The following is a 27,486-nucleotide window of genomic DNA, read 5'->3' on the forward strand; positions in this document are numbered from 1 at the left end:
AAAACTTCAAATAAGATAAGCAAATAATGAATAATATTTCAGCAAGATAATCAAATTATATTACCTGCAAATAAGTTGCAAACTGAAGTACATAAAAGATAACACTTAATAAACATATATATGTTATGGTCTAAAAATATTTATTTAGGGGCGATACTTAACAAGCTAGACTGATGATCCATGTTACCATATCATTAATAAGAATCTCTGGGATTCTTATAAGGGCGTATACTAACATCTTAAATTTTATTTGTTCATAGATCACGATTGTTTCTGAATAATTAATATCATATCTATCTTTGAGCTTTTTCCACAATACACTTGAATCTTTAATCATATATGTATGATTAAGAAGTTTGGTTTGATTATAATAATTTTCTAAAATATAAAAGTAGCTAGCTAGCTTGTAATTGTTGATTACACGTTTATATTTTATATATAAAATAATCGTACGTGGATTGATTAAAGTTAGTACTGGGAGCTAGTGTTTTAATTAGTTTAATACTTTATTTGGAAAATGTCTATAAGAAGTTGTTATTCTATAAAATATGTTTTAATCTAGTAGAAATCATCACTAAAAGCTTTTATAAACAAATCAACTTCAAGTAGTACTACTCATTGATATTAAGTGAGGCGTTGAAATTGAAAGTTAAATAGAAAACTCTGTGCAATATGCTTCTTACAAACTCACCTCTTTTACATAAAATGAACATTGTTATTTTCATTCAGGGTTTCTAAAATACCGATTGATTCGAGATGTTTTCCCACATTTATAACACATGGTAAGTAATTATTCCCATTTGATTCTAAAGGAGCAAATTTAAGCATTTTCAAATTCGACATTTTCTATTATCAAAAAGATGAACAACATAAATCATAATCATAATCAACTTCTATTCATAGGCAAATAATAAAATGAAATTAGAATCATTTTAAATTCATAAGTAGCAAACAACAGAATAATGGCATGATTACAAATGATAAAACCACAAGAGCAGGATAGAATATAGGTTCACCCGGTGGTATATTAGCAACAATGATGATAGTTAGTATGACCAATACAATAGGAAAAATCATCCTTGTGTGAATCGTCTTTACAAAAAATTTTTTGAGAGTGGTAATCTGAGAAAATGAAGATTGATTTGTGAAAATGTGAAAACGGAGATGTTTATTTTATATTTGAAAAATATAATTGTTGTAACGTCGTCAGTTGACGTTAACAACCGTTATGTATATATGACCGTTGTAACGTCGTTAGTTGACGTTAACGACTGTTATGTACTCGTTGTATTAATAATAATTTTAATAAAAGAATTTTATTAGTACAAATACGATTACTATAAATACATTTAGTATAAATACGTTTAGTATAAATACAAAGATTAAGAGAATAAACATATTATGCATAAATAATAAATTTTAAGAATAAACATTAGTATGCATGAAATAAATAATGATTAATTGCATAAGTAATCATAAATGTTAGATAACATAAATATAAATGTTAGTGAAGTTAATAAGAGTTAGATTACAGAAATATAATTCAGGCGGTATAACCGACCATATATAATTTAAATAACATAAATATAAATGTTAGTGAAGTTAATAAAAGTTAGATTACATAAATATAATTCAGACGGTATAACCGACCATATATAACTTAAATAACATAAATATAAATGTTAGTGAAGTTAATAAAAGTTAGATTACAGAAATATAATTCAGGCGGTATAACCGACCATATATAACTTAAATAACATAAATATAAATATTAGTGAAGTTAATAAAAGTTAGATTACAGAAATATAATTCAGGCGGTATAACCGACCATATATAACTTAAATAACATAAATATAAATGTTAGTGAAGTTAATAAAAGTTAGATTACAGAAATATAATTTTACTTATGATGATAATAATATTTACCTTACTAATAAATAATAGAAGATATCGTTAAAGAATTTCTTACCTTGATTAGTGACTTGTGTTTGCTTAGATAAACCTTGATTATACGGATCACTTCGTGCTAATAACGTGTTGTAAATTTAGTAGTTTATAACTACCTTTGGCCTAAGCTTATTACACAATACTTTAAATTGAAAGAGTGACGGTGGATGGAAATAGAAGTAGATAGTAGTATTATGTAAGAAATGGGTGCAATCTGATTACATTTGCATACACATATATATACTACAAATTTCGTACTGTGCATAGTCAGTGATAATCATTATTCTCCGTTAGGTGAAATAGTAATATGATTAAAATTGTGCATACATATTTTGACTTTTGAATATCATAACAGTTTTTTTATAAGTATCCGAATGAATTACTCCGTTACAAATTATATAGAAGAGATAAACTTAATTGATAAATTATATATGCATAGGGTCAAAAAGATAAATAAAAAAAAAATTAAAAAAGTAAATTCGGAGTTTGAAACTCCGGATTCTCTGTACACATGACAAAAAAGTACACAAACCGAAGTTTGAAACTTCGAGTTCACCAAAATCGGAGTTTTAAACTCCGGTTTTCCTATTTTTGTAACAGATTTATTCAGATTTCTATTTTTGCAAAAAATAGAAATATACTGTACTCCTTACCTTTTAGACAAAATTTCATTCCTCGTCCCTGAACTTTACATCGATTTTGACTCCCTGTCCTTTTTCTTTTTTTTTGTGCATTCCTCGTCCCTAAACTATCAAAAGAGTACATCCCTCGTCCCCCCGTCTACTTTCTGTCAAAACCTGCTGTTACCCCTTATCACGTGCATGTCATGTGAGGGTACTTTAGTCTTTTAATTCTTTTCCTTTTCTTTTTTATATAATTTATCTTTTCACCCTCATCCTCTTCTTCATTATCCCAAAATCAAGAACCCTAATTTTATATTTTATAAAATCAACAAAACAGATTATAAATGATTCGAGATCAAAAGACATCGATTTCTTCAAACTCTTAGTCGTCATCGTAACCATCTCAAATCCGACTTCTTGTTGTTTTCAGATCTGCAACATCGATTTCAACATCACTTTTCAGATCTTCAATTGTTTCTTCTAATTGGTCAACAATTTCTTCGTTTGACCGAATTATACCTACAATTAGTATATACATATAGATATCAGTTTACACAAAACTAATTAACAAGGCTCCAACTCATTTTGTGCAGTTGAACATAAATTCAATACATGAATCATTAGCTAGCCTTCTAGTAACTTGATTAAAAAAATAAAGAAAAAAAAGGCAAGCGAGAACAATACATCAAGAAAACCTATCATTTTTAATTATCTCTTATATATTAAATACAAAAGAAAAGTTACACAAATTCACGATAAGCCTGGAAACTTACATTAAACAATTCAATCTTCAACATAAGTTGAACCTTCGTGATCAGTTATAATATCTTTACAACAACATCATCATCGGATCGAGTTCGTTCAAACCCAAAACGATAATAGTTTTGGCCTCCGGTTCAATTCGGAATGAAATCGCGAAATGTAACAGATTTATTCAAATTTCTATTTTTGCAAAAAAAATAGAAATATACTGTACTCCTTACCTTTTATTTTTAGATTTTATTTTAAACCATTCATTTTTATTTTTATTTCTTCCAGGGTTCAGAATGAATGAAGAAGGTTTGAAGATGATGATAACGACAGCAAAAACAACTGTTCATCGTCTTCAAAGATTTGGCATTCACACAAGAAAAAAAGCAGCAGCAGCTCCGATTATAATCACATCCATCCCAACCCCTTATATAAACCATCATCACAGTATCCACTCCTCTTTCACACTTTCTTCATTCAAGCTTTGCTGCATCAATGATGATAATAAACCCAAACTATCCCAGGTTCAGATGCATTTTTATCCATCTTTCTCAATTTTTTTTTTTTTTTTTAAATCTTACTTTTATTATTACAGTGCTGTTTAGATATGAGATATACCATATTATTATGAGCTAAGATTCAAGTCAACAAGTATTAGAATCTCGTTCAACCCTTAAAACTGTGACCACTCGACCAATCTCATCCATTTATAAATAATGTGTAATATAGTTGCTAATTCCACTTTCTAATTGAGTAGCGGATACAGTTACCACGCTTACCAGCTCTTACAAATACTGGTTTAATCTTTCTGCTGTTGTCTAAATCTCTTGCAGTAATATATTCCCACATTTTTTTTATTTTTATTTTTGGGTAAAGATATTCCCACATTTATCGACTCCGAAAAAAGAAGTCTTATTTAACCTTTGCAACGGAGACTTTAAGATCTCACATTTAAGTTACTATCTCTGTATCTTCAGTTATACTTGTGTAAAATAACATGGACGTTAACTGTTCGTTATTGCAGGGTTTTTCAGTACTGAAAACAGACCACGAATGTGACATTGGAAGCACATGGAGCACTTTGGCCTTTTACATTTTTAGTATACACATTCCTTTTACATTTTTACATTTTACATTTTTGGCCTATTTCATCAAACTGTTATTGATCCCGAAACTCAGGTGCATGTTTAATGTATATACTTTATGAGATAGGATAGTTCTGACTCGTTCACTTTCACTAAATTTTTTATTTTTATGTACCCTTTGTACCCATCAGATATATCATATAACGAAAACCGATCCATTCACAATCACCATTTGTTAAAATGCCTCCATTTGAATTTTTTGCATTATTATCTATTTGATAGCATTACCTTTACTCTTGACAGGTATTATCACTACTTTTTATACAAAGTTTTGAGCTTGTTGCATTTATGTTGCTGCTATCATTCTCTAATAAGAAGCCGTTTAACATTCTTACCTTCTTTGAAACGAGAGTGTTCACCAAGGGGCGGAACTCGTTACTAGCATCCGTGTTTGGTCTGGCTTTTCTTCTCGCATCAGTCCTCCTTACATCAGTTGCAGCTGACAAGTTGATTGGGCCCAAGGTTAGATTCAAAGTTTCAAACCAAAACCAGGCATAATTCAAACCATCAATCCGTATTAGTCTTATTTCCGCTCAATTCTACACAACTAGAAATGGTCTTATGGGATGATGAGCGATTGGGTTGGAAAGTATTGAATGGGTTTGGGTTGAAACGGTCATCGGTAGCTTGGGTTGCACACACCAGGTCTGTTTGGGTTGACCCAAAATAGTGTTTTTCCAAAATTCCACTATTAGACAAAACTTAGTAAACATGAACAGAACACAACCCAAATCGACACCCATTTACTTAATATGATGACATTTTTTCTACTGTGATTCAGGAAGTTAACAACCCAGTTTTCTACTGTGATTCAGGAAGTTAACAACCCAGTTTTAAAGGAAATTCTTTCGGGTGGGTCCCTCACAGTCGCCGGTTCTACTCTTCTTTACTGCATTGTCACTCCACTTGTTGAGGAAACTGTTTACAGAGGTTATCTTTTGACATCTCTTGCATCACGAATGGAATGGCAGAAAGCGGTTGTGATAAGTTCTGTTATTTTTAGCGCTACACATTTATCGATCGATAATTTGTTGCAATTATTTGTTATTGGGGTTGTTCTTGGTTGTTCTTATTGTTGGAGTGGGACATTGATCTCTCCTTTTCTTATTCACTCACTATATAATACCCTTATTTTAGTGATCACTTTTACATCTTAAATTAAGCTTCTTAATGTTATCTGCTTTTGGAACTCATGCAAGTTAGTACCATTTCTCATTTCTTAGAGCCGGTTATGTTCTTAGAAGGTTATGCTTGTAATGTCTACACGTATATGTAGTTAACTTATGAACGCACATCATCATTCATCATTTGTGATTATCAGTAAGTAGTTGGAAAAGTTTATGGATATAAGATATCATAATTAGAGGTTAACAAAACGTAGTTAAGAAGGATTGAAAGTGAGTATTACATGCATAAATAAATAATAAATAACTCTAGAAGAAACTACTCGGAGGGTAGCCATACCGGTGAGAACTTGGGAATCCTTAGTGGAGACTCAAATTCAAACCTCGCAAAATCTACACTTTGAAGTCTTCAAAGGGTCGTTTAGTTGTAAAATTCTTAATGGAGATTTAAGTTCAATCTTCACGGTCTACACTTTAGTTTACACTTTCTAAACATAGTCGAAGAATGATAACCATACGACACCCATTAAAAAGTTAATATTAACCATTGAGTACAACATATAAATACACATACAATACAATAGCTCTAAAGGATAACAACAACAACAACAACAACAAAAAACTCAATCCCACAAAAGTGGGGTATGAAGGAGGTAAGATGTAAACAATGATTCTATCTTGTAATAAAGAGAAGTCATTTCTCCACTCAGGAGAAAACATCTCAAGTATAGAGAAAATTCTCCCTATGGATAGAGAGATTGCTTTCATATGGACTTCCGGCCAATAAATATGTTAAAAAAAAATGTGGGACGTCATGAAAAATTGTAAGAATCAAATTTTCACGAGTTTCAAAGAAGTTTTATATTATTATTATTTTATTATTATACCTATATTCTAAAAGAGCTAGTGGAAATGAATAGTAAGGGCATTTTTGCCTTTTCAATATATATATTTTTTTCCATTTGCACAACAAACCCCCACACTTTTCCCAAAAAAAAACAAATCGACCCCCCATACAGAGAGTAAAGTGTCAAATTATCATTTTCATAAAAAATCTTAAATAAACTCCACCCAAATATTCAACGGGCCATATCTTCTCGCTCGCATCGAGTCAAATTTTTCCGACAACATCGTTAAACTCGAAATAATTTTAGGAACACAATGTCACTAGCTATACGCAAAACGGACGCTTTTTAAAAAACGCTAAATATTTGGGGTACTTTTCATACACGTTCATTTTGCGTTATATTTTTAAAAATCGGCAATTCCATAGCAAAATGCAGAGATCAACATATATTGTTAATTTAAAATAACATTTAAATTTTTCACGGGTTATACCTTTTAGTTCGACTCGAGTTGCGCTTAAACGACATCATCGTTCGCCACGAAATAATTTTACAAACTAAATGCAGTAAAATACATTGAAAACCAAACCCCCAGCGCAAAGCGAGGGTTCGAACCCTAGTTATTATTAATCCGTATTATTATTATTATTATTACTGTAGTAGATAGTAGATTTAGGAGATAGATTAAATTAAATTATTACTGTTATAGCTAAAATTTAACATAAAAATTAGAACGTTAGAGATATTTTGACTAGCGTCGAAATTAAGCAACCCGTATCTATAAATACATTTTATTCCACTCAATGGTTAACATGTTCGAATTCAGGGTTTTTTTTCTTTAGATATCGTTAGGTTGTAAAGATTTAAGATCTCTACCTTGTTTTGATTTCGTCTAGATCTTTGAATTAGGGTTCTTATTTTGTCAAATATAAAAAAGTTGGAGTTCTTCTGTTAATTTCGTGAAGATGTTCGAATTTAGGGTTTTTTCTTTAGATATCGTTTGGTTGTAAAAAGTTAAGATCTCTATCTTGTTTTGATTTCGTTTAAATCTTTGAATTAGGGTTCTTTTTTCGTCAAGTTCTAAAAGGTTGGAGTTCTGTTAATTATGTAAATTTTTTATTAATTAGGGTTATCGACTTATCGAACATCGTAATCATGGGGTCCTGAAGAACCTTATATACAATGGCATTGTTCTTGTTTCTGGTAACAAGTTTCGTCTTCCTTTTATGTTACGGAGTAAAATTATCTTGATTTCGAATATCTTACAATCTGTTGGTTGGTACTCTGTAAATAATTTCGGTTGAAGCTGATGTTTGTAGGAAATGTGCGTAAGCTACAGATACTTATGGATGATCGGATTGGTAAGAAGATTGTATATAATTTTGTTCATTATTATCACTGAATCTATTAAAACATGCTTATGTATACTAAAGATTCCTTTAATTTGCTAGGGTAGTTACTATCGAAGGTGTTCTGTAATGGTGAGTACTTAATGTGTCATTTTCAAGTACTTCATAATATTCTTGTTCAGGTGTTGCCGTTTTGTTGGAAATTTGATACAGGATTATTGTGTAAATGTTTCAGTTGGTTACCCGAGTTTATGGTTTTGGAGGACTGTCTGTTGTTGCACAACTAGTTAATCAAACTGTTCTTGATCCTGAAACTCAGGTGATTCAACATTTAGTTTCTTCTCGTATCTCATGAAAATTGTAGCAATGTTTGTTTTGTATGTTATGTGAAATTGCATTTTACTTTTTGTCTTTAGTCCGAAATACTATGTCATTCTTTTGACTCTTGTAACAAATTAGGACATCAAATATGATATACAAAAGTTTCTTCATGTCAATAATATAATTAAATTATTAGAAAAAAATGACTGTGTAGGGTGTATGTTTAATGATTATACTTAAATACTTTACAATAGTTCTATGACACAGTCGCTCAAGCTGATTTTTTCTTGTACCCTTTGGGCCCGTCAGAAATATTATATAACCCGAACCGACCCATTCATAATCCCCTTTTGTTGAAATGCCTCTGTTTGAATTGTTAACATTGTTTGTTTGATGACATTACTTTTTTCTTGACTGGTATTATCACTTTGAGCTTGTTGCATTTAAGTTTCTGCTATCATTTTCTAATAAGAAGTCTTTTAACATTTTTACTTTATTTGAAACGAGAGTGTTCTCCTAGGGACGGAACTCGTTACTAGCATCCGTGTTTGGTCTGGCTTTTCTTGTCGCATCAGTCCTCCTTACATCAGTTGCAGCTGACAAGTTAATTGGGCCCAAGGTTAGATTTAAGCCATCAATCCATATTAGTCTTTTCTATGTGCCATTTCACACAACTAGAGATGATCATATGGGATGATGAGGCGGTTGGGCTGATAAGTATTGAATGGGTTTGGGTCAAAACAGTCATGGTTAGCATGGGTTGCACACACCAGGTCGGTTTGGGTTGACCCAAATAGTGTTTTCCACTATTAGAAAAAACTTGGTGAACATGAACTATAGATGGAACACAACCCAAAACCGACCCTTTGACTTAATATGATGACATTTTTTACTGCTGTGATACAGGAAGTAAACAACCCAATAGATTACTTGTTATTAGGTATATATGTCTTAGGTTATAATTTATTGATGGTTATGTATTTTAGGTTGAATCTTCTGTTCTTGCAGCTTCATTGCCGTATTAACAGATCCTTCTAAAAGAGTTTGCTCTCAAATATTAGTCGCTAGCTTCGTATGTATATGCTCTAGTTGTTATATATGCCTGTTGGATCATTGACTTTTGTTGCTAAACACTTTCTTAACTGACATTTGAACATTCTTCTTTTTATGCAGATGTGTCTGTCTGATTTGTGGTTTTTGGTTGCGCGCTTGACCCAAGGAGTGACTTTTTTGGATACTTTCTGATTGTCACTTCTATTGCAGGTTGATCATAGTTTCTTTGGTATAATTTTCCATCCTTTTTTATTCTATCATTCAGCAAATCTTCCAAGTCATTATTATTAAGCTTAGAGAAAACTTATTTTTTAACTATTACTGGTGCGAAAGATCATGAGACAGAAAGGTCTTAATCACACTTCTCTAACTTTGTACATCCATATGTTATTAATTTGTGCTTTAGTATTACATTTATTTGAATTTGAATAGATCGACAATGACATTGTGACTAAAGAATCTATCGATAGGAAAACATATGACAAACTGAATATTTTGATTATGTGGATACAACAGCAAATAGTCTTACTTAAATATGATGTTTATAGAAAATGTATGTAAGCGCAAATACTCATTAATAACAATACATTGATAACGATACGGGTTAGAAAATTGTTGATCTTGATATTGATTTCACGGATCCAGAATTGAGTGCCACCTAAGTTCATCTTTCATCCTTTCATTTTTTTATATGTGATATATATGATTAATGTTTAATATTTCAAATATTTTTGTTGGTTATTTAAGGCAAATAAAATTCGTTCAGTTGCTTTCGTGGAGATTGCGCAGTAGTTTTGTAACTCGAGTATGCGTCTGATGTTAAGTTGGCTAGTTGAGACACAATATCCTTGCAAACGTAAGGTAAAAATTTATGCTTTAGTCTTACCATTATTTGAATATTCTCAATATTCGGATCATGTGGATACCAATCTAAGCTCTACATGTTGATCCTGAGTCTTGTGCACACAAGATAGGGAAGCATGTGTCTGATGGAACCATATGATTTGGATGATAGTGATGTCAACTGCAAGAACCTTATACGCAAACGCATTGTTCGTGTTTCTGTTATTAAGTTTCCTTTCCCTATTACACTTTTGTAACTTATATATGGTGGCAGTTCTTGCGACAGATCATCCGACAATGGTTTCTTACCCTTATTTGAATAGAGAATGACATCGATATTGCGGCAACATAATCTACCGAGAGGAAAACATTTGGCAGACTGAATATTCTTCTGATCATGCAGATATTACAGGTACTGAATATCATACAATCTTTGGTTTGTTTTTAATTATTTAGTATTTTGTTACTGATTTGGGTATCCAGTATCGTACAATTAGTGGTTTGTTATTAACTTTTTGTTATTTTGTGTGAATCAAGTAAATATGACGTTTGTAGGAAATGTGTTATGGATAACGGCAATGTTAAGAAGATTGTTGATCTTGATGTTGATTTCACGGATCGACAGTTGTGTGCGCTTAGTTGCATTATCATCCTCCGCTTTTATTGATTTTATCATATCTTAATAATCTTTATGTTTTCTAGGATTGTCTATTACTTTTGTTGGTTACTTTAGGAAAAAAAAAACACGTTCAGTGCCTTTCATGGAGATTGTGCAGAAAGGCATTAATATACTCGCCTGTTGAGCTGCAACAATCTCCATCAAAGAATAGCCGTATGATGTGGATGTTAGTGATGCCAAGTTGTCAACTGCAAGAACCTTATACACAATGGCATTGTTCGTGTTTCTGATAATAAGTTTTCTCTCCCTTATATGTCCAAAATCCTTCTCTTTTCATAGTATCTTCAGACTTCATATGGATCTGCATGACAAAAGAATCTATCGAGAGGCAAAATGAATATACTCGGATCATGTGGATTCAATAGGACAACAGGTATTGATTATGATTCTCATTACCTTATAATCTATGGGTTGTTTATAGGAAATATATGTAAACGGCAGATACTTATTGATAACGGTACTGGTAAGAAAATTGTTGATCTTGATATTCATTTAGCGGATCTTCAATTGAGTACCACTTTAGTGCATGTGTCATTCTTTCATTTTTTTTTTTTATATATACAATATATATCTTAATAATGTTTACTCTTTTAAATTTATCAATTATTATTTTTGTTGGTTATATTTAGGGCCAAAAAAGCATTCAGTAGCTTTCGTGGAGATTGCACAGGAATACATCTACTCAAGCATCTCTAATGTTAAGCTGGTTTGTTAAGGCATACCTTCCATGCAAACACAAGGTTACAAATTTATGCGTTAGACTAACCATTATTTGAATAGATCGACAAAGACATTGAGGCAAAAGAATCTATCCACTACAAGAAAAAAAAAGGGCTTCGGTGATGAGGGTTTTTTGGTCACTAACCATACAAAAATGGTCACTAAGTTAGATTAGTGACCAAAATTAGTTGGTCACTCTTCGTCACTATAGGTCCGTCACAATATTTAATTAGAGACCAAAATATCAAATTGGTCGCTATAGTGACTAATATATCGTGGTCACTCATATTGACGGTTTGTGACCAAAAAGTGGTCACTCATATCGAACATTTTTGACTAAACAATGGTCATTGGATGTTTGTGACCAAAAAGTGGTCGCTCAGTTTGACCGTTTATGACCAAAAAGTAGTCACTAACATTGAACATTTATGAACAAAAAATGGTATTAACCATTTGTGACTAAAAAGTGGTCACTCAAATCATTATTTGTCATCAAATAGTGGTCACCTTTTTTTTCCACCAAAATATGCTCACAATTATTGAAATTTGCTCTCTAGGACAATTATTTTCTATATCACCCAAATATATATAACAAATCATTTAAACATAAAAACTCTATAGTAAGTAGTTATATAACCAAGTTTAAACTTTCAACTCATCCGACACCAACTAGTATTAAAACCAAGCATTGCTGATCCCTACATCTAATAGTTTTTCAACTTCAATTACAAAATCACAATACTATACTATCAACAATAATAAAGAAGAAAAATATCAATCTACGCTTCTCACGATGATCTTGGGTATCCTGCGGACAATATGAATTCAGTGAATATAGTCCATGAACTTAAAAATTGTTCAAAAATAACTAAATATGAATTTCAAGAAGCAGTGAGCCAAAATACATAAGCTCTAAATAATAACACCTTGGAATCATTTCTACACAGAGTTTCAACATAAAAAGTAGGAAATATCTAAAATATGTTTCAAGCCCAATTAAACGAAGCACAAAACTCCAACTGTTTGTGTAAACACCTCTTTAATAGATGAGGAGACAAATGGTGAATTCAACACATGACAACAAGTTGAAGCCAAATACCTTCCTTTGGTTTTTAAGGAAAGAGATATGTGGCAACTCAAAGAGATTTCTCCATTGCTAGGATTGTGCAATCAGGTGCTTTAACTCCTAATATAACATCAAATACTTGGTAGATTATTATACTCTTAACTATGCATTTTAATTTTTCTGTGCAAATCGTCTAGGCACCAAGATTATTCAGAGCAAACTTGCTAAAGGGTACATCTAGTGCATTAGCAAGTGCTGCTTCTCAAAATATTCTACTTGCTCGATGGCAAGGGATTGTCAACAACATTAGATGTTTCTTAAACATGCTGAAATCTAACAATGTCAGTGCACTATGCTTCACATATTTGTTTCTCTTATATGGTGGGAGTTTTATGTATGAGGTTACACCATATGTATCTAATTGAGCAGACAGAAAATACAAATAAATTTACTTATTAACTGTATGATTTGAATCAAATAATTCCATTATCTAGACCTTTTCAAATGAAAAATGCAACATTTTAAAATTTGTACGAACTTACGAGATCTTGAGGTTGCAACTTAGATAACCGTACTAACTCCTCTCTCATGAGTTTCATTTCCTCCTTCTATGTAGTTTGCTTGCTCCTCGTGAAACTGAGATTGCTCTTGCTAAAACCACCAAACAAGTTCCTTCAAAGTTGTTGATCTTTTCTTTTCAGGCTCTAACTCCATTCTTAAATTTTCTTTAGCCAAACATGTTTTGTTGAAGTTGAATGCCCTTTTACATATCCAGGAATACGTTTTAGCTTTTTCAAACATATCGCTGCAGCATGGTTGTAAAACTCGGCCAACTCGGCCGAGTAATCGGCGATTACTCGGTTGGAAGAACAAAACGAGTAATCGGTGTCTAACTCGTCCAAGTACTCAGTCAACGCCGGTCAACGGTGCTCAAACGGCGGTCAGCGGTGGTCAAACGGCGGTCAGCGGCGGCCAAATATCCAAATGATGTGCGTTGAGTCCGTAGATCTAACAACTTACCCGGTTTAAAGCTTGTAGAAGGGAAGAAGAGGAATAGATCGATGAAGTTGAAGTTGCAATGGACATGTTTTGAGTGAACATTTTTTCCAGATGCTTGCAGGACATCTGCAAAAGATAAATCAGAGTAAAGGACTGAGTTGTCCCCATCAATCCCTTTTAGATCTAAACACGTACTCCGTATTAAATATCTTTTTCTTTTTACAAATGGCAATAATAGCCCTTAAACTTTTATCAAACGTTAATAATAGGAACAAACTTGATATCCACTCTTAAACCTTTTATTAATTGATATCAAACTCCCTCATATTACAAATACATTGAGAATTCGGTCCTTAAATTTTAATTTACCAAGTTAAAACATAAAACATTATTAGTTTGAGATATAATTAATTAGTTTTTATTTAAGAAGTTTAATATTTAACATATATATATATGAGAATATATATATTTATCTTAAAAAGTCAACGAAAGTCAACATCCGATTACTCCCCCGAGTACTCCCCGAGTCGCCGATTACTCCTCAAAAACCTCCTGCCGAGTACTCCCCGAGTCGCGGGTTTTACAACCTTGCTCTGCAGTACATGAAGAACTAGTTTCCTCACTTTGCAATTGTTTCTGCGTAACATACAAGCTTGTTTTTATAACAAATTAATAAATAAATAAGTTAAATTATAATACTAACTTAATGTTTATTATGCTCTTGTAAAAATTACCAAAGTGTTTTCTGCCTCTTCATTTATTTATTTTTGTATCTATCTATCGCTGAAACTTCCTGTCCTTCTCTACTTTTCTGTTTCATATGAACATCTTAAAAGAGGACAAAACAATGAAATAAAATGCAATGTTAAAGGTTTACAAAAGCTACTCACCATATCAATTATCCTTGATTCCTTGCAATTAAAACTGTGCCAAGAGCCGGTGGAACTTAATTAAATGATCTGTTTTTCTTGCTTTTGAGAAAGTTAAAGTAATTCCTCTAACTCATCTTTGGTGAAATAAGGAGTGATATTTACATTTTTGGTCTCTTGTGCAATATTAGGTGATATACAATGTACACAATGCAAAGGAAATGGAGTAAATTTAGAAGATCACCTCGACGGACGGTTAGAAGTTGACGCTTTGTAGGTTTACTCTTCCATATTTATTGATATTATATTAACTGTTAATGATGAAGTTTCAGTCTAACATGCTTATACCGTATCCGATTTGAAAATTGCCTCTTAACAAAACACAAAAATTATATCGGCTAAATAGACGATTACTAAGACATGACCTTTTATTTGCATAAATTTATTGTTCCACTTTGGCCATTTTACCTTCTTTTGTTTCCAATTTGGTCACTAAGAGTATGTTTGATCTTGATACAACCTATTCGGAAGAAAATATTTGCTTTTTAAGTTTTTATATCCCGAATGAGATTAAAAGATTCTTTAAGCATCTAGACACCAAAGCAGAACACAATGACCAAGATTATTTTAACTTCATTCAGGTTTTAAAAACTTATAATGCAAATATTTTCATCCGAATACGTTGTATCAAGATTAAAACATACTTTTAGTGACCAAATTGGAAACAAAAGAATGTAAAATGGCCAAAGTGGAACAATAAATTTATGCAAATAAAAGGTCATGTCTTAGCGATCGTCTGTTTAGCCGATATAACTTTTGTGTTTGTTAGAGGCAATTTTCAAAGCGGATATGGTATAAGCATGTTAGAGAAACTTTATCATTAACGGTTGATATATTATCATGATTCAACAAATATGGAAAGAGTAAACCTGCAGAGCTAACACAAATACTTTGAACCGTCCGTCGGGGTGATTTTCTAAATTTACTCCATCCTTTGCATTGTATAGCACCTAAATATTGCACAAAAGACCAAAAATGTAAACATCACTCCTTATTTCACCGGGTCAGAAAGGTGAGTTTAGGTTGTATTTGGCATATCTATTACATGTCTTGGTAAATGGCAGTGGTTACTTGACTTTGAATTGTATAGGGGGATTATAAACTGAAAAGAGTGTAAGCAAAAGTCATCACTAGGTTTATCGATCATATTTTGGTACTTTATGTGTGCATAATGTGTGCAGGTATGAATTAATAACCAGGTCGGTAGGTACCCGGAGGTAATCATACAGGGAGTTTTTTTGGAAATATTCGATTAAAAACACCCATTTAATGTGTCACTTAATATCCTCTTTTTTCGATTACTACGTATATGTTTTCTTGTTCAAGTGTTACCATTATGCTGGAAATTTGATAATCTTTTTGATACTTCCATTGCAGGTTGACCATAGTTTCTTCGTTTAAAATTCCATCTTTTCTGATTCTATCATTCATCAAGTCATTTTTTGAGTTAAATTATTTTATAGTATGCAGGGAGAGAACTTATTCTTATCCATTACTGCTGCGGAAGATCTTCAGACAAAAAGGTCCTAAACTCCTAACCACACAACCCTCACTCTGTACATTCATAAGGTACCTTTATTTGAATTTGATGAACATGTATTGGTGTATGTATGTTTGTCTGTCTTGTTTCTGTACCTAAATATATAATCTACGAATGTATCTATATGTATATATGTTTAAGCATGAGTTTTTTTTATCCATGCTCATGTGTGGTGCGTGTGTATATATATATATATATATATATGTATTTATTTTGTTTGTCTGTATGTTTACTTGATTTTAAATGGTTTTGTGCTCTGTATGATTCATGCTATTTGCCCTACTGTTGTGCATTACTGCTTTATGTGTTCTCTTTTTTGGCTACTGTGTATGGTTGCTTCTTGCTAGGAGCACATAACTCTTACAGGTACGTATCTTTTGCCCTATCTTTTCGTTTTTTTGAGCACTTCTGGCCGGAGGTCCGTTTGGAAGCAATCTCTTTTGCTCTAGAGTAGAGGGAGGGACGACCTTATCTAGGCGCGGGTTCTATACCCGCGGCTGGAGTAGTGACTTCCTTCTAATCTAGGGTACGAGGAATGATTGTCTACACCCACCTCTCCCATACCCCACTTTTGTGGGATTGGGTATTGCTGTTGCTGTTGTTGTTGCTGTTGCTGTTGCTGATGAACAGATCGACAAAGACATTGTGACAAAAGAATTTATCGTGAGGAAAACGTAAGGCAAACTGAATATTTTGATTATATGGATACAACAGGACAAATGGTATTGATTTTGATTTCTATTATCTTACTTACGATCGGCAGGTTGCTTTTAGTTTTTGGGTACTGAGCGAATAGTCTTACTTAAATATGTTTATAGAATATGTATGTAAGCGTTGTACATTGATAACGATACAGGTAAGAAAATTGTTGATCTTGATATTGATTTCACGGATCCAGAATTGAGCATGTGTTTAATGGTAAGCTAGCTTGTTGAGGCACAACTTCCATGCAAACACAAGGTTATAAAGTTATGATTTAGTCTTACCATTATTCAAATATTCTGATCACGTGGATACAACGCGGCAACATTGACTGATTTTGATTCTATTATCTTACATCTGGGCTGTTTTTTTTTTATGTGTGTACCCTGTCAATAATTTTACTTAAGTCTGATGTTTGTAGGAAATATGTGTAATCAACAAATACCAATGGATAACATGATTGGTAAGGGTGAGTTTACGGTGCAGTTAGTAAGATATGTTTTATTATCTATATGTCTTGGGTTCAGGTAATGAATACAACTTCTGTGCAAACAAAAGGTATAACCCCAAATACCATATGCGGTAGTCTTTAAGTTGTGTATATACATCTAAGTTCTGCATGTAGGTCCCGAGTCTGGTGCAGTAGTCTCAAAAGTTATCGGAAACAGACAAAAAGGTCCTAACCACACATCCCTAACTCTGTATATTCATAAGTTATTAATTTATGCTTTTTTTTTAACAGCGATTGGGATCACCCGAGGGGGACTTTACCACCCGTTGCGATCATCTCCCGTTTCGACTATGCCGATGCAGCGATAATAACCCCGCCCCCATCGCTGCCAGGGAGGAAACCTTGAAACCGATCCAAGGGCACGGCCAAGTAAAACCCCCCTCCCCTTTACCCCCCCAAACGATATGGGAAAGGTGCCATGGGTGGATATTTCATGGCAGGGATGAAATTGTGTTTTTAATATGTAGCCAACGGGGGTCGAACTCCTGACCTCCCCTAAAGGAAGCAGGCCACCAACCGCTGGACCACATCACAACTTCTATTAATTTATGCTTTAGTATTACATTTATTTGAATTTGATGAACACATCGACAATGACATTGTGACAAAAAAATTTATCGTGAGGAAAACGTAAGGCAACCTGAATATTTTGATTATGTGGATACAACACAACAAATGGTATTGATTTTGATTTCTATTATCTTACGATCGGTGGGTTGCTTTTTTAGTTTTTGGGTCCTAACCACGCATTCCTAACTCTGTACATTCATATGTTATTAATTTATGCTTTAGTATTACATTTCTTTGAATTTGATGAACAGATCGACAATGACATTGTGACAAAAGAATTTATCGTGAGGAAAACGTAAGGCAAACTGAATATTTTGATTATATGGATACAACAGGACAAATGGTATTGATATTGATTTCTATTATCTTACGATTGGCGGGTTGCTGTTAGTTTTTGGGTACTGAGCAAATAGTCTTATTTAAATATGATGTTTATGCTTATAGAAAATGTATGTAAGCGCAGTACATTGATAACGATACAGGTAAGAAAATTGTTGATCTTGGTATTGATTTCACGGATCCAGAATTGAGTGCCACTTAAGTTCATCCTAGTTTGTTGTATTTATTTTACCAGGTGGGAAACATGCAGGTTTGGATTATAATGGAGAAGCCCACCCGATCCTAAAGAACAAAATCTTTTTTGGTTCTGAATGTGGCACTGATTTATGGGCAAGAATCATGACGACACTTTTCAGATACCCACTGGTGAATCCCAACATAAAGGTTAGTAACTCTACAAACTCCTCACTTAATAAACCATTTAGGTTCTTAATGGCTAGTAGTAAATAATATTTAAAGCAACAGCCTTGCTATATAGTCCAATGTAGCCTTACTAGTACTCTTTAACTTATAGATATCCGTAAATGTTTTCTATTAAAATCCATGACATTTTATGTGGTGATATACTTCAACCTTTGAAGTCTTCATTTATTTCAAATGCTTATTTCGTTTTTTCGTCTTCTGTTTTTTGATTTTTTTAGACCTGGCAGCAAAGATTGAAAGTTATTTTCTGAGTTAGAATATATACTTTCTTGTAAGGAAGTAGAAAACTTATTCTTGCCCATCACTGTTGAGAAAAATCATCCAACAAAGGTGTCTTTAACCACACATCCTTAATTATGTACTTGCATGTATATGGATCTATATGTTAAAAGTACTTGCATGTACTGATATGTTAAAAGTACTTGCATGTACTGAAAGGAAAACATATTGAAAATTCTGATTATGCGGATACAACAGGTACAATCTTTGGTTTGTTTTTAATTTTATGGTATTTTGTTACTGATTTTGGTATCTAATATCATAATTGTTCTTTTTAGATGTGGTAGTGGCCTGCCTCTCTTAGCAAGAGGTCAGGAGTTCGACTCCCGTGGCGTGCAGCATTGCACATAAGGTTGTCCTTTAACCCTTGAATTCCCTCAAGGGTGCCTTCCGCACATCGCGTTGCGGCGGCAGTGGGGGAGGGGGGTTTTACCGCCCATGCCCTCGGATTGGACCGAGTTCCCTACTGGAAGCAGTTGGAGCCGGGTTATGCAACTGCATGAGATGAACGCGTGGGTAGTTTAGTCCCCCTTTTGGTGATCCCGAACTACTGTTAAAAAAGAGTATATATGATGTTTGTAGGAAATGTGTTACGGATAACAGCATTGTTAAGAAGATTGTTGATCTTGATTTCACGGATCCAACAGTTGTGTGCACATAGGTGTATTTTCATCCCCTCCGTTTCTATTGGTTTTATCATATTTGAATAATCATGATTTTTTAGGTTTGTCTATTATTTTTGTTGTTTGTTTCAGGCAATAAAACATTACTGACATTGTTGTGTTTCTGATAATAAGTTTCCTCTCCCTTGTATGTCCTAAATCCTTTTCTCTTGTCATGGTATCTTCACATCGGTCTGTAAGTTCATAACTCTTGATGTTCGTAGCCTTGATTATTAATTGAAACTATGTAGAACAGCAAACTGATTAATGAATGTCTAAAGTTTAAAATAATATGATTATTATTTGATAGTTCTTCTTAGTGAGATTTACTTTTGGTGGTAACTTTCTTGGATTGTTTATTATTATAATATTATATGGTTATTGTAATGTTTATAATGGTTGAGGTTATTAAACATTTGGCTATATGAATGAAAACGGAAATATATATTGCTTTAAGTTATACACTAGTCTGGATTATGTATTAGCTAAAATCAGTTATCTTAACATGATTACAGAAGAACTTATATATAAACTGTTTTGCTAATTATCTTTGACTTTTTCAAAGTCAGATTAGTTTTCTTTTATTGTTCCACAACTTGAAGTTTGACTTTAAAATGACACGTATAGTTTTAACTAGGTGAGTGCCCCGCGCTTCGCTGCGGGTTTTGAATGACCATAAAGTTAAACATTTTAAGTATGCATAAAGAACATTATGTTAAGAGTATTAAGTGTAGATAAGATATGTCAAACAAATGGTAAACTGTTGATAGCAAACTGACATGTTTTCCTTCATATTATGCATGTCCACATCATTCATATCTTGTACGTTCACATCTTTCCTTATAGACCACAGTTACAGTAGTTCCTGTAACAAAAATATATTTTTTTTAAGAAAAGTTAGCAACGATGACATGCTTGAATCTTTGATCATGTGTAATACCTATGATGTGTAGGATATTGATGCCAACGTGCTGAAATTTGAAAATAAAGTTACTTCTGGTAGATTTGGTCATCTTAAAGCTAAAATTCGTCGTAAACTAAGCATATACACCTAAAACAATTTTGGTCCTTTCCCTGACTACAAAACAACAAAAATGGACACTTAAATTATATGAACTAACACTAATAAGCAAATACACATGCACGTTTTTCTTTTTAAGAAATTGATTAGAATATTTTGTATAGAACAGTTTGAGCTACTTTCTAATGAGTAAATGGGTTGAGATTGCCACTTATTGATCAAAGTGGTGTAAAAGTTCTCTAGAACTTACAGAGATATCAACAGATGTTTAAACTTCATCACAACCACTTATGGAAATGACTTCATTACCATTGCTACCTTTCCATATCCATGATCAAGGTCGATGATCCTTCTATATATAATGCTCGCTCCTATGAAATCAAAATATAAAATCCAGGAACTTAAGTAAATCATTTGCATGATACAAAACAATTAAAATAAGTTCCAGAATTTTGAGAAGAAAACATATATTAGAAAATTTAAAATTGTTCACAGAATTGTCTCAACTACAGTGTTTCAATTGATCAAAATATATCCTAACATTATCGATATACTCAGGTAGTGACTAAAATAACAACTTGGATTCAAGTGTCAGTACTCAACATATCTTAGAATATAAAGAAATTTCAATTTGTACTTAAAGTAAAAAGTTGAATTATAAAGCTCATCATAAATACACTAATATGTGTTGCACATAATTAAAATAACACTAAGGTATTACCAACAGAAATAACATAAATTACATACCATGTTTGCCAACAATCGCTGTACAATGAGCAGCAGACACATCCAATACTCAAACAGTGGCAACGTTCTGGGCTGTTGATTGAGCTGCAGTCGAAACACTAAAGCTGAAATATGAAGCTCATCATAAACAAATTATTATATTACATAAACAACTAAAAGAACATAAAAAAAACATTACAAAAAAACATTATAAATTGTAATTGTTAATAGCTTTATGAAATAACAACTTTCATATGAACGATATTTTGTTTTCACCAAAAGATTAATATATATGGCTCTAGTCAATAACTAATGAAATCTACCAATAAGATACAATATTAATATGGCTGTAGTCAATAACTAAATATATTTATAATTAAATGACCTTAAGAGTGTTTTCTATTGTTTTACATGCTATAATTAAGAAGTCTTAGGTTCCATGTTTTGCCTATGTTACCTCTGCCCTAACTCTAAACCAATGTTATCGCGTCCAACCTAAAGTGATCCACTTATATAGAACAACTGAAATATTGGCTATAAAGAAACTCTTAGGCCCATCCCTTTTTAGTCATTAATCTCCCTTCCAATTTAATTATGAATTTGACTAACGACGCTATTAGAATTATCGTTGACATTAAATAACTATATTTGCAGTTATAAATGACTTCTAATGTGATGGTATTAAGTATGCAAATTTCAATATAAGTAACCATCGCAAATGTTTCAGCACAAAACAGTTGGCAAATGAAATACAATTTAAAACAAATAAGAACGAAAATAGAAAAGTATTACTTACATCAAGGACAGTGCAAAACAGCAGATGCAACCGGGTACGTGACTGACTGAAAAAGAAAAACAACATTCAAACATGAACAAAATTACATTGAGATGATAATCTATCATTATTTATACATAAAAGAACGACAACCACGATAACAGCAATAGCTTCAAAGACAATGAACAATAGTAAAAAAAAATGTTTTGATTCATGCGCAAATGGTTTAAAACTGATATAACTCGGAATATGAACTTACCAAAAGCTAGAAATTGTGAGTTAATAAAAGAAAACTTTGCTTTGTTATAGGTGTCTAGAAAATGGCACATGATGTTTCATTGTCACATAAAGCTAAAAGTCATTGTCTTTGTAAGTTCAAAATAAAAAAATGCAAGCCTAAAAACCAAAATCACATCCCTGAAGGTCACTAATTTTAATTATAAATCATGAATACAGTAACACTTAATGAAAGCAGTTCAGTTTTTTTTTTTCTATCTTAAAAATATAAGGATTGATAACTTCTATAGTCCCAATTTACCTACTGATAATCCCTTTCTTGTTTACGTTGTTTGAAATCTCATAACTGCAAACTTGACAGATAAAAATTAGAAACTGGACCTTTTAGCTGCAAATGTGCATTGTCAATGGAGAGTCTTAAACCTAAAAAGATATAATGAAAGTTCTTTTTCATTTAAGCATTTCATCAAACACATGGTGATCATAATGAACTATACAACTTGAAATCACTATCACTGCAAGAACAACGACATAGTTCATGAAGCTAATCCAAACAACCCTTAAATTGCTATAAACTTACTAACTTAAGCTTATGGCTTGAATAAACTTACTAACTTAAGCTTATGGCTTGTATAGTATACTCTACAGCTAATAAATGATTGAAAGTGAGTTTATAAGTTTTTTCAAATCTCAATAACAAATACTCATTTAAGAAAAGTCAAAAGGCCTAATTGTAGTCAGACACCTAAGTCAATTAGAAAAAAGAATTGAATATATGCTACCTCATTGGAGACGTTTCGATCATGTAGAAAGGAGTTAAACACGTGATACATCATACACCTCATTGGACTGAAGCCAAGTATGAACGTCGATGGGGTTTTGAGTTGTACGGCTTTCTAGAGTAGGGTTGGTGATCGGTCTGGTTGTCTTATAGGGTTCCTGGACTGAACTTGATATGAGTAATTGTGAGGAGCTCTAGAAAACATGAAAAGGACGGGTTTGTATCAAACAAAAAAAATGAAAAAAATTTTAAAAAGTAGGGTACTGTTATACTGGTACACTGTAGCTGGTGTTTGCGTGAATTAGTATATTGTTAAATAAATATGCTCAAGTGTGACATCATGTACGAGTTTTACATGTTATGATCAATGGTATATTCTAGAAATCAACCATTTGACATCAGCTTTCGTTTCTCGTAGTCGTCCCTAAATGCTTTGTTATCTCCCCAGTGCCTCATGAACCCTTCGAGCTGCATTACCATCGTAGATTTTTTTTTTTTTTTTTTTTATAGAAAAGCAACAAATTTCATTATATAAAAATTACAGTGGGATAAGCATTAGAGATCATGCTTATCAGGAACAATTCGAAACAAGTAGAAAAGCAGAGGATAGCAACCTCTATACCTACAAGTCATATCACACTAAAAAATATGACAGGAGCACAAGACTTTGAACAGTACAATATAAATTAAACTTGATCATCGTAAGAACTCGGGTTAATAAGCCATTGACTCCATTCGAAGGAACACTTTCTCACTCTTTTGGAAATCCACTCGAACGATTTTATTTGAACCTCGTTTAAAGCCATCGGACCATTCCCTCTTTTTCGTTGGAATAAGGTAAGATTTCGATTTCTCCATATATGATACCCGCAAACCCATTCGATAGATTGCCACAACTTGGATTTGGCACCACCAATATCACCCTTGAACATATCCCCCAGACACGAGTACATATGCCGATTAGATCCCCACCATCTAAAGATTCGACTCCAAATATCCTTTGCGAACTCACAATGCAAGAAAGTGTGTTCAGCCGTCTCGATATCATCGTCGCATACCGGACATCTAACCGAGTCCATATCAACCTCACGTTTGTCTAGCTCAACTCTAACCGGAATTCTTTCTTGCATGACCCGCCAAATCAAGATTCCTATTTTTTGTGGAAGTAGATGCAACCTTGCTGTCTCAAATGACATATTCGCGTTTGGCAGAATCTTTTCGTCGAGCAATTTGGTTAGAACAGAGGTGTAAAACGTCTCGCTAGGATGCAAGTTCCATGCCCATTTGTCCGTTTCACCATTTTCATAAGAAAAACCATTTAGCAAGTCGCACAATCTGTTAAGTTCGGATAGTGTTCGCCCAGTTGGGGGGCGTATCCACTTCCAGCAGAAGAGATTACTTGGATCGTTTTTGATAATTCTAGTTTCAAGCTTGACCTCCTTGTCCATCTCTAGCATGAATAGCCTTGGAAACTTGTAGCAAATAGCTTCATTATTTAGCCATTTGTCCGTCCAAAATTGTACCTTGTCCCCTTTGCAAATTTTCTTAACAAACGAATTATTGAACGAGATACCCAAACTGTTAATGTAGTTACCCGCTTTGATAATGTTTTTCCATGTAGAACCCATACCCGAAAAACCGTATGTTGATGTAAGACCCAAACCCCCATCCCGACCATACAAGCTTATAATGATTTTTACCCAAAAAGCATTCCTTTCATTAAGAAAACGCCACCACCATTTTCCCAAAAGAGCGTAGTTTTTTGCCTTTAAGGATCCAATATTTAACCCCCCCCTTTCGTATGGAAATAAAATATGGTCCCATTTTACCCATGAAATTTTAGTGTTATCCCCCGACCCGCCCCAAAAAAACTTACGTCGCAAACCTTCAAGCTTGTTGATGACACACGATGGAGCACGGAATAGGGAAAAAGCATACAATGGAAGACTACTAAGAACCGATTTGATTAGAGTAAGACGGCCACCGAATGAAATTGTTTTCGCTTTCCAATCCGCCAACTTCGAATGGATTTTTTCGATGTATTGGTCCCAATCCCTTAAATTACTCATCTTCTTCCCGATAGGTAAGCCAAGGTAGGTGAAAGGCGTTTTCCCAACTTGGCACCCATATGAATTAGCCATGCTTTCGACTCGACTTTTTTGGACACCCACCCCGAATAACCAACTTTTAGACAAGTTAACTTTTAACCCCGAGAAAATTTCAAAGCATTTTAAAACATTAAGAGCGTTACGTATGTTTTTACCACTCCATTCTCCGAAAAGAATTGTGTCATCCGCATATTGCAAGTGCGAAACTAGAACCTTATCCCTCCCGACTTCCAAACCTTTCATGATATTTACTCGAGTAGCTTGATGTAGAAAAGCATTTAGACCCTCGGCTACAATAAGGAAAAGGTATGGTGAAAGAGGATCCCCTTGTCTTACTCCTCTATGTAAAGAAAATTCCTCGGTAGGGCTACCATTTACTAGTACCGAAACCGTAGCCGAAGAAAGACATGCTCGAATCCAATTCCTCCATTTAATCCCAAACCCCATTTGCTCCATGACTTTAAAAAGAAAATCCCAATTAATACTATCAAACGCCTTTTCGAAATCTGCTTTGAGAATAAAGCATTTTTTCTTTTGTCTTTTGGCGTCTTCAAGCGTTTCGTTAGCCACTAAAATGCCATCTAATATGAATCTTCCCTTTAGGAAAGCACTCTGCTCAGCCCCTATTAATTTGTGAATTATTTTTTGAAGTCGCCTGGAAAGCATCTTGGAAATGATCTTGTAATAACTCCCGATTAGACTAATCGGACGATAGTCGCCAAGGTTCATTGGGGAGGCTTTTTTCGGGATCAAGGATAAGAAGCTTGCGTTGCAACCTTTTGATATCGATTCCTTGGCCCAAAACCAATCAGTAGCCGCCTTCAAGTCATCTTTTATGAGCCAAAAGAATTTTTTAAAGAAGTTTAGGTTGAAACCATCTGGACCCGGGGCACGATTTGAGTCACAACTGTTTATTGCGTCCCATATCTCCGCTTCAGAGAACTGAACTTCTAGCGACATAGCATCGGAGCTGGAAAGTTTTTCAAACATGATGGAATCCAAAGTGTGCAGGATAGGTTTGTCTTCTTGCTTGAAATCGAACAATTTTTTGTAAAAGTCAAAAATCTCCCGTTTTATAGCTGTAGGTGATTCATCCCAATTTCCGTTTATGAAGAGACCTCGCAAGTTTGATCGGTTAAAATTCCTCCTGATAGAAGCATGAAAATATGAAGTGTTATCATCTCCCTCAGCGGCCCATTTAATTCTCGCCTTTTGTTTAAGCATATCCGCCTTTTCTTGTTCTTTTTTTAACCAATTAATTCTAGCATCCATCCACCTTTCTCGTTCCACCTCATTTAAATCTCCCCTGTCAGCTTTCAACTCAAATTCTGTTACTATGTTATTCCATTTTTCGATGTCAACATCCAGGGGGCCATACTTTGATTTGCTCCACACTCGTAATGCCGCCTTCACCGCTTTAAGTTTATCCCTGAATTTACAGTCCACTCTAGTGCTCCACACATGTTTATTCCATGCGTCAATGATGATCTTTTCAACGTCCTTAGATTGTAACCATATATCGAAAAGCTTGAAAGGTTTGGGACCAAAATCCACATTTGTGTCCCTGAGAAGGATTGGGCAATGGTCGGATTTATTGCGATCCAAAGGTGCAACCGATAAATCACCCCAAGATCGAAGGAACGAATCATTCACCAAGAATCGGTCAAGCTTACTGAACTTTTTACCGTTATCACAAATCCGAGTAAATCTTTTCCCTATTAGCGGTAACTCGATTAGATGGTTTGATGCGATAAAATTATTAAACCACTCTGCCCCTCGTGAAATAAACTGGGTGTTCTGTCTTTCTTCTTGTGATCTAACCTCATTAAAGTCACCCCCGAATGTCCAGTCCATCTCAGTATCGAACATCAGCCCATCTAAGATCTCCCAAAATCTTTTCTTTTCATTGTCTTTATGTGGTCCATACACGTTGACCACAATAGAATCTTTCTCCTTGCCTATCCATCTTCCTTTTATAGCTAGGATAAAATTTTTCTCAACAGCTTCATCCACTTTGAAAATCTTCGGGTCCCAAATGATCATCATGCCACCCGATTTACCAACCTTTGGTTTTTGGACAAAGTTGAAATTGGGGGAACCCCATATCTTCTCGATCCATTTATCGTCTACAAGATTGCATTTTGATTCCTGTATCAACACAATATCAGGCTTTTCTTTTATTCTCATTCTCCTGAACCAACCTATCTTGTTTTCTTTTTGGTTGTCGCCACCAAAACCCCGGACATTGATAGATAGTATCTTCATAAGAAAACTAACTGAATCGAAGTACTTGATGCCCTTTACTGTTGGGGTGTAGATTCCCACTGAACCCCCAGTTTTGCCCCTATCTCCTTCAGACCAATACTTTGAGAAGATGATGAAGTCCTGGAATTACCACTTACGGTTCTTTTTCTCGAGA

The 27,486-nt window shown here is 33.6% G+C and overlaps 2 protein-coding genes and 1 long non-coding RNA gene across 21 annotated transcripts; 2 read left to right on the forward strand and 1 right to left on the reverse strand.

Annotated features, from left to right (window-relative positions):
- The first annotated feature begins 4,469 nt into the window (after positions 1 to 4,469).
- On the forward strand, positions 4,470 to 5,658 carry LOC139856055 (uncharacterized). Its single transcript, XM_071845290.1, has 3 exons — positions 4,470 to 4,499; positions 4,709 to 4,927; positions 5,281 to 5,658. Exons 2-3 carry the CDS (start codon positions 4,754 to 4,756, stop codon positions 5,620 to 5,622), a joined length of 516 nt encoding a protein of 171 aa, XP_071701391.1. The 5' UTR covers positions 4,470 to 4,499; positions 4,709 to 4,753; the 3' UTR covers positions 5,623 to 5,658.
- A 1,680-nt stretch (positions 5,659 to 7,338) lies between these two features.
- Positions 7,339 to 12,840, forward strand: LOC139856065 (uncharacterized). 19 transcript variants are annotated; one of them, XM_071845364.1, is made up of 10 exons: positions 7,339 to 7,637; positions 7,754 to 7,795; positions 7,886 to 7,915; positions 8,019 to 8,102; positions 8,612 to 8,723; positions 9,091 to 9,176; positions 9,278 to 9,386; positions 9,905 to 10,018; positions 10,275 to 11,052; positions 11,309 to 12,840. In XM_071845364.1, the coding sequence occupies exons 1-5, from the start codon at positions 7,617 to 7,619 to the stop codon at positions 8,702 to 8,704; spliced, it is 270 nt and encodes an 89-aa protein (XP_071701465.1). In that variant the 5' UTR covers positions 7,339 to 7,616; the 3' UTR covers positions 8,705 to 8,723; positions 9,091 to 9,176; positions 9,278 to 9,386; positions 9,905 to 10,018; positions 10,275 to 11,052; positions 11,309 to 12,840. The 19 variants fall into 19 exon arrangements, 16 of the variants coding, with proteins under 16 accessions (XP_071701465.1, XP_071701469.1, XP_071701447.1 ...); XM_071845368.1 differs by having other exon boundaries at positions 9,113 to 9,176; XM_071845346.1 differs by having other exon boundaries at positions 8,625 to 8,723.
- A 7,358-nt stretch (positions 12,841 to 20,198) lies between these two features.
- LOC139856171 (uncharacterized) lies at positions 20,199 to 23,128 on the reverse strand. Its single transcript, XR_011761699.1, has 6 exons — positions 22,961 to 23,128; positions 21,963 to 22,008; positions 21,188 to 21,271; positions 20,691 to 20,811; positions 20,360 to 20,497; positions 20,199 to 20,284 (listed from the first exon to the last, which is right to left on the reverse strand). It is a non-coding gene; the product is annotated as an uncharacterized lncRNA (long non-coding RNA).
- Positions 23,129 to 27,486: the final 4,358 nt, after the last annotated feature.

This window comes from Rutidosis leptorrhynchoides, chromosome 1, assembly GCF_046630445.1.
Source record: "Rutidosis leptorrhynchoides isolate AG116_Rl617_1_P2 chromosome 1, CSIRO_AGI_Rlap_v1, whole genome shotgun sequence".
In the NCBI taxonomy this organism is placed as follows: domain Eukaryota; kingdom Viridiplantae; phylum Streptophyta; class Magnoliopsida; order Asterales; family Asteraceae; genus Rutidosis; species Rutidosis leptorrhynchoides.

Excerpts from the sequence above, each read along its gene's own strand:
- LOC139856055 (XM_071845290.1), top strand. The coding sequence starts at position 4,754 with ATGTTGCTGCTATCATTCTCTAATAAGAAGCCGTTTAACATTCTTACC. Across the intron at positions 4,928-5,280 it reads ACAAGTTGATTGGGCCCAAG|GAAGTTAACAACCCAGTTTT; the intron begins GTTAGATTCAAA and ends ACTGTGATTCAG.
- LOC139856065 (XM_071845301.1), top strand. The coding sequence starts at position 7,617 with ATGGCATTGTTCTTGTTTCTG. Across the intron at positions 7,638-7,753 it reads TGGCATTGTTCTTGTTTCTG|GAAATGTGCGTAAGCTACAG; the intron begins GTAACAAGTTTC and ends TGATGTTTGTAG. Across the intron at positions 7,796-7,885 it reads ACTTATGGATGATCGGATTG|GGTAGTTACTATCGAAGGTG; the intron begins GTAAGAAGATTG and ends TTAATTTGCTAG.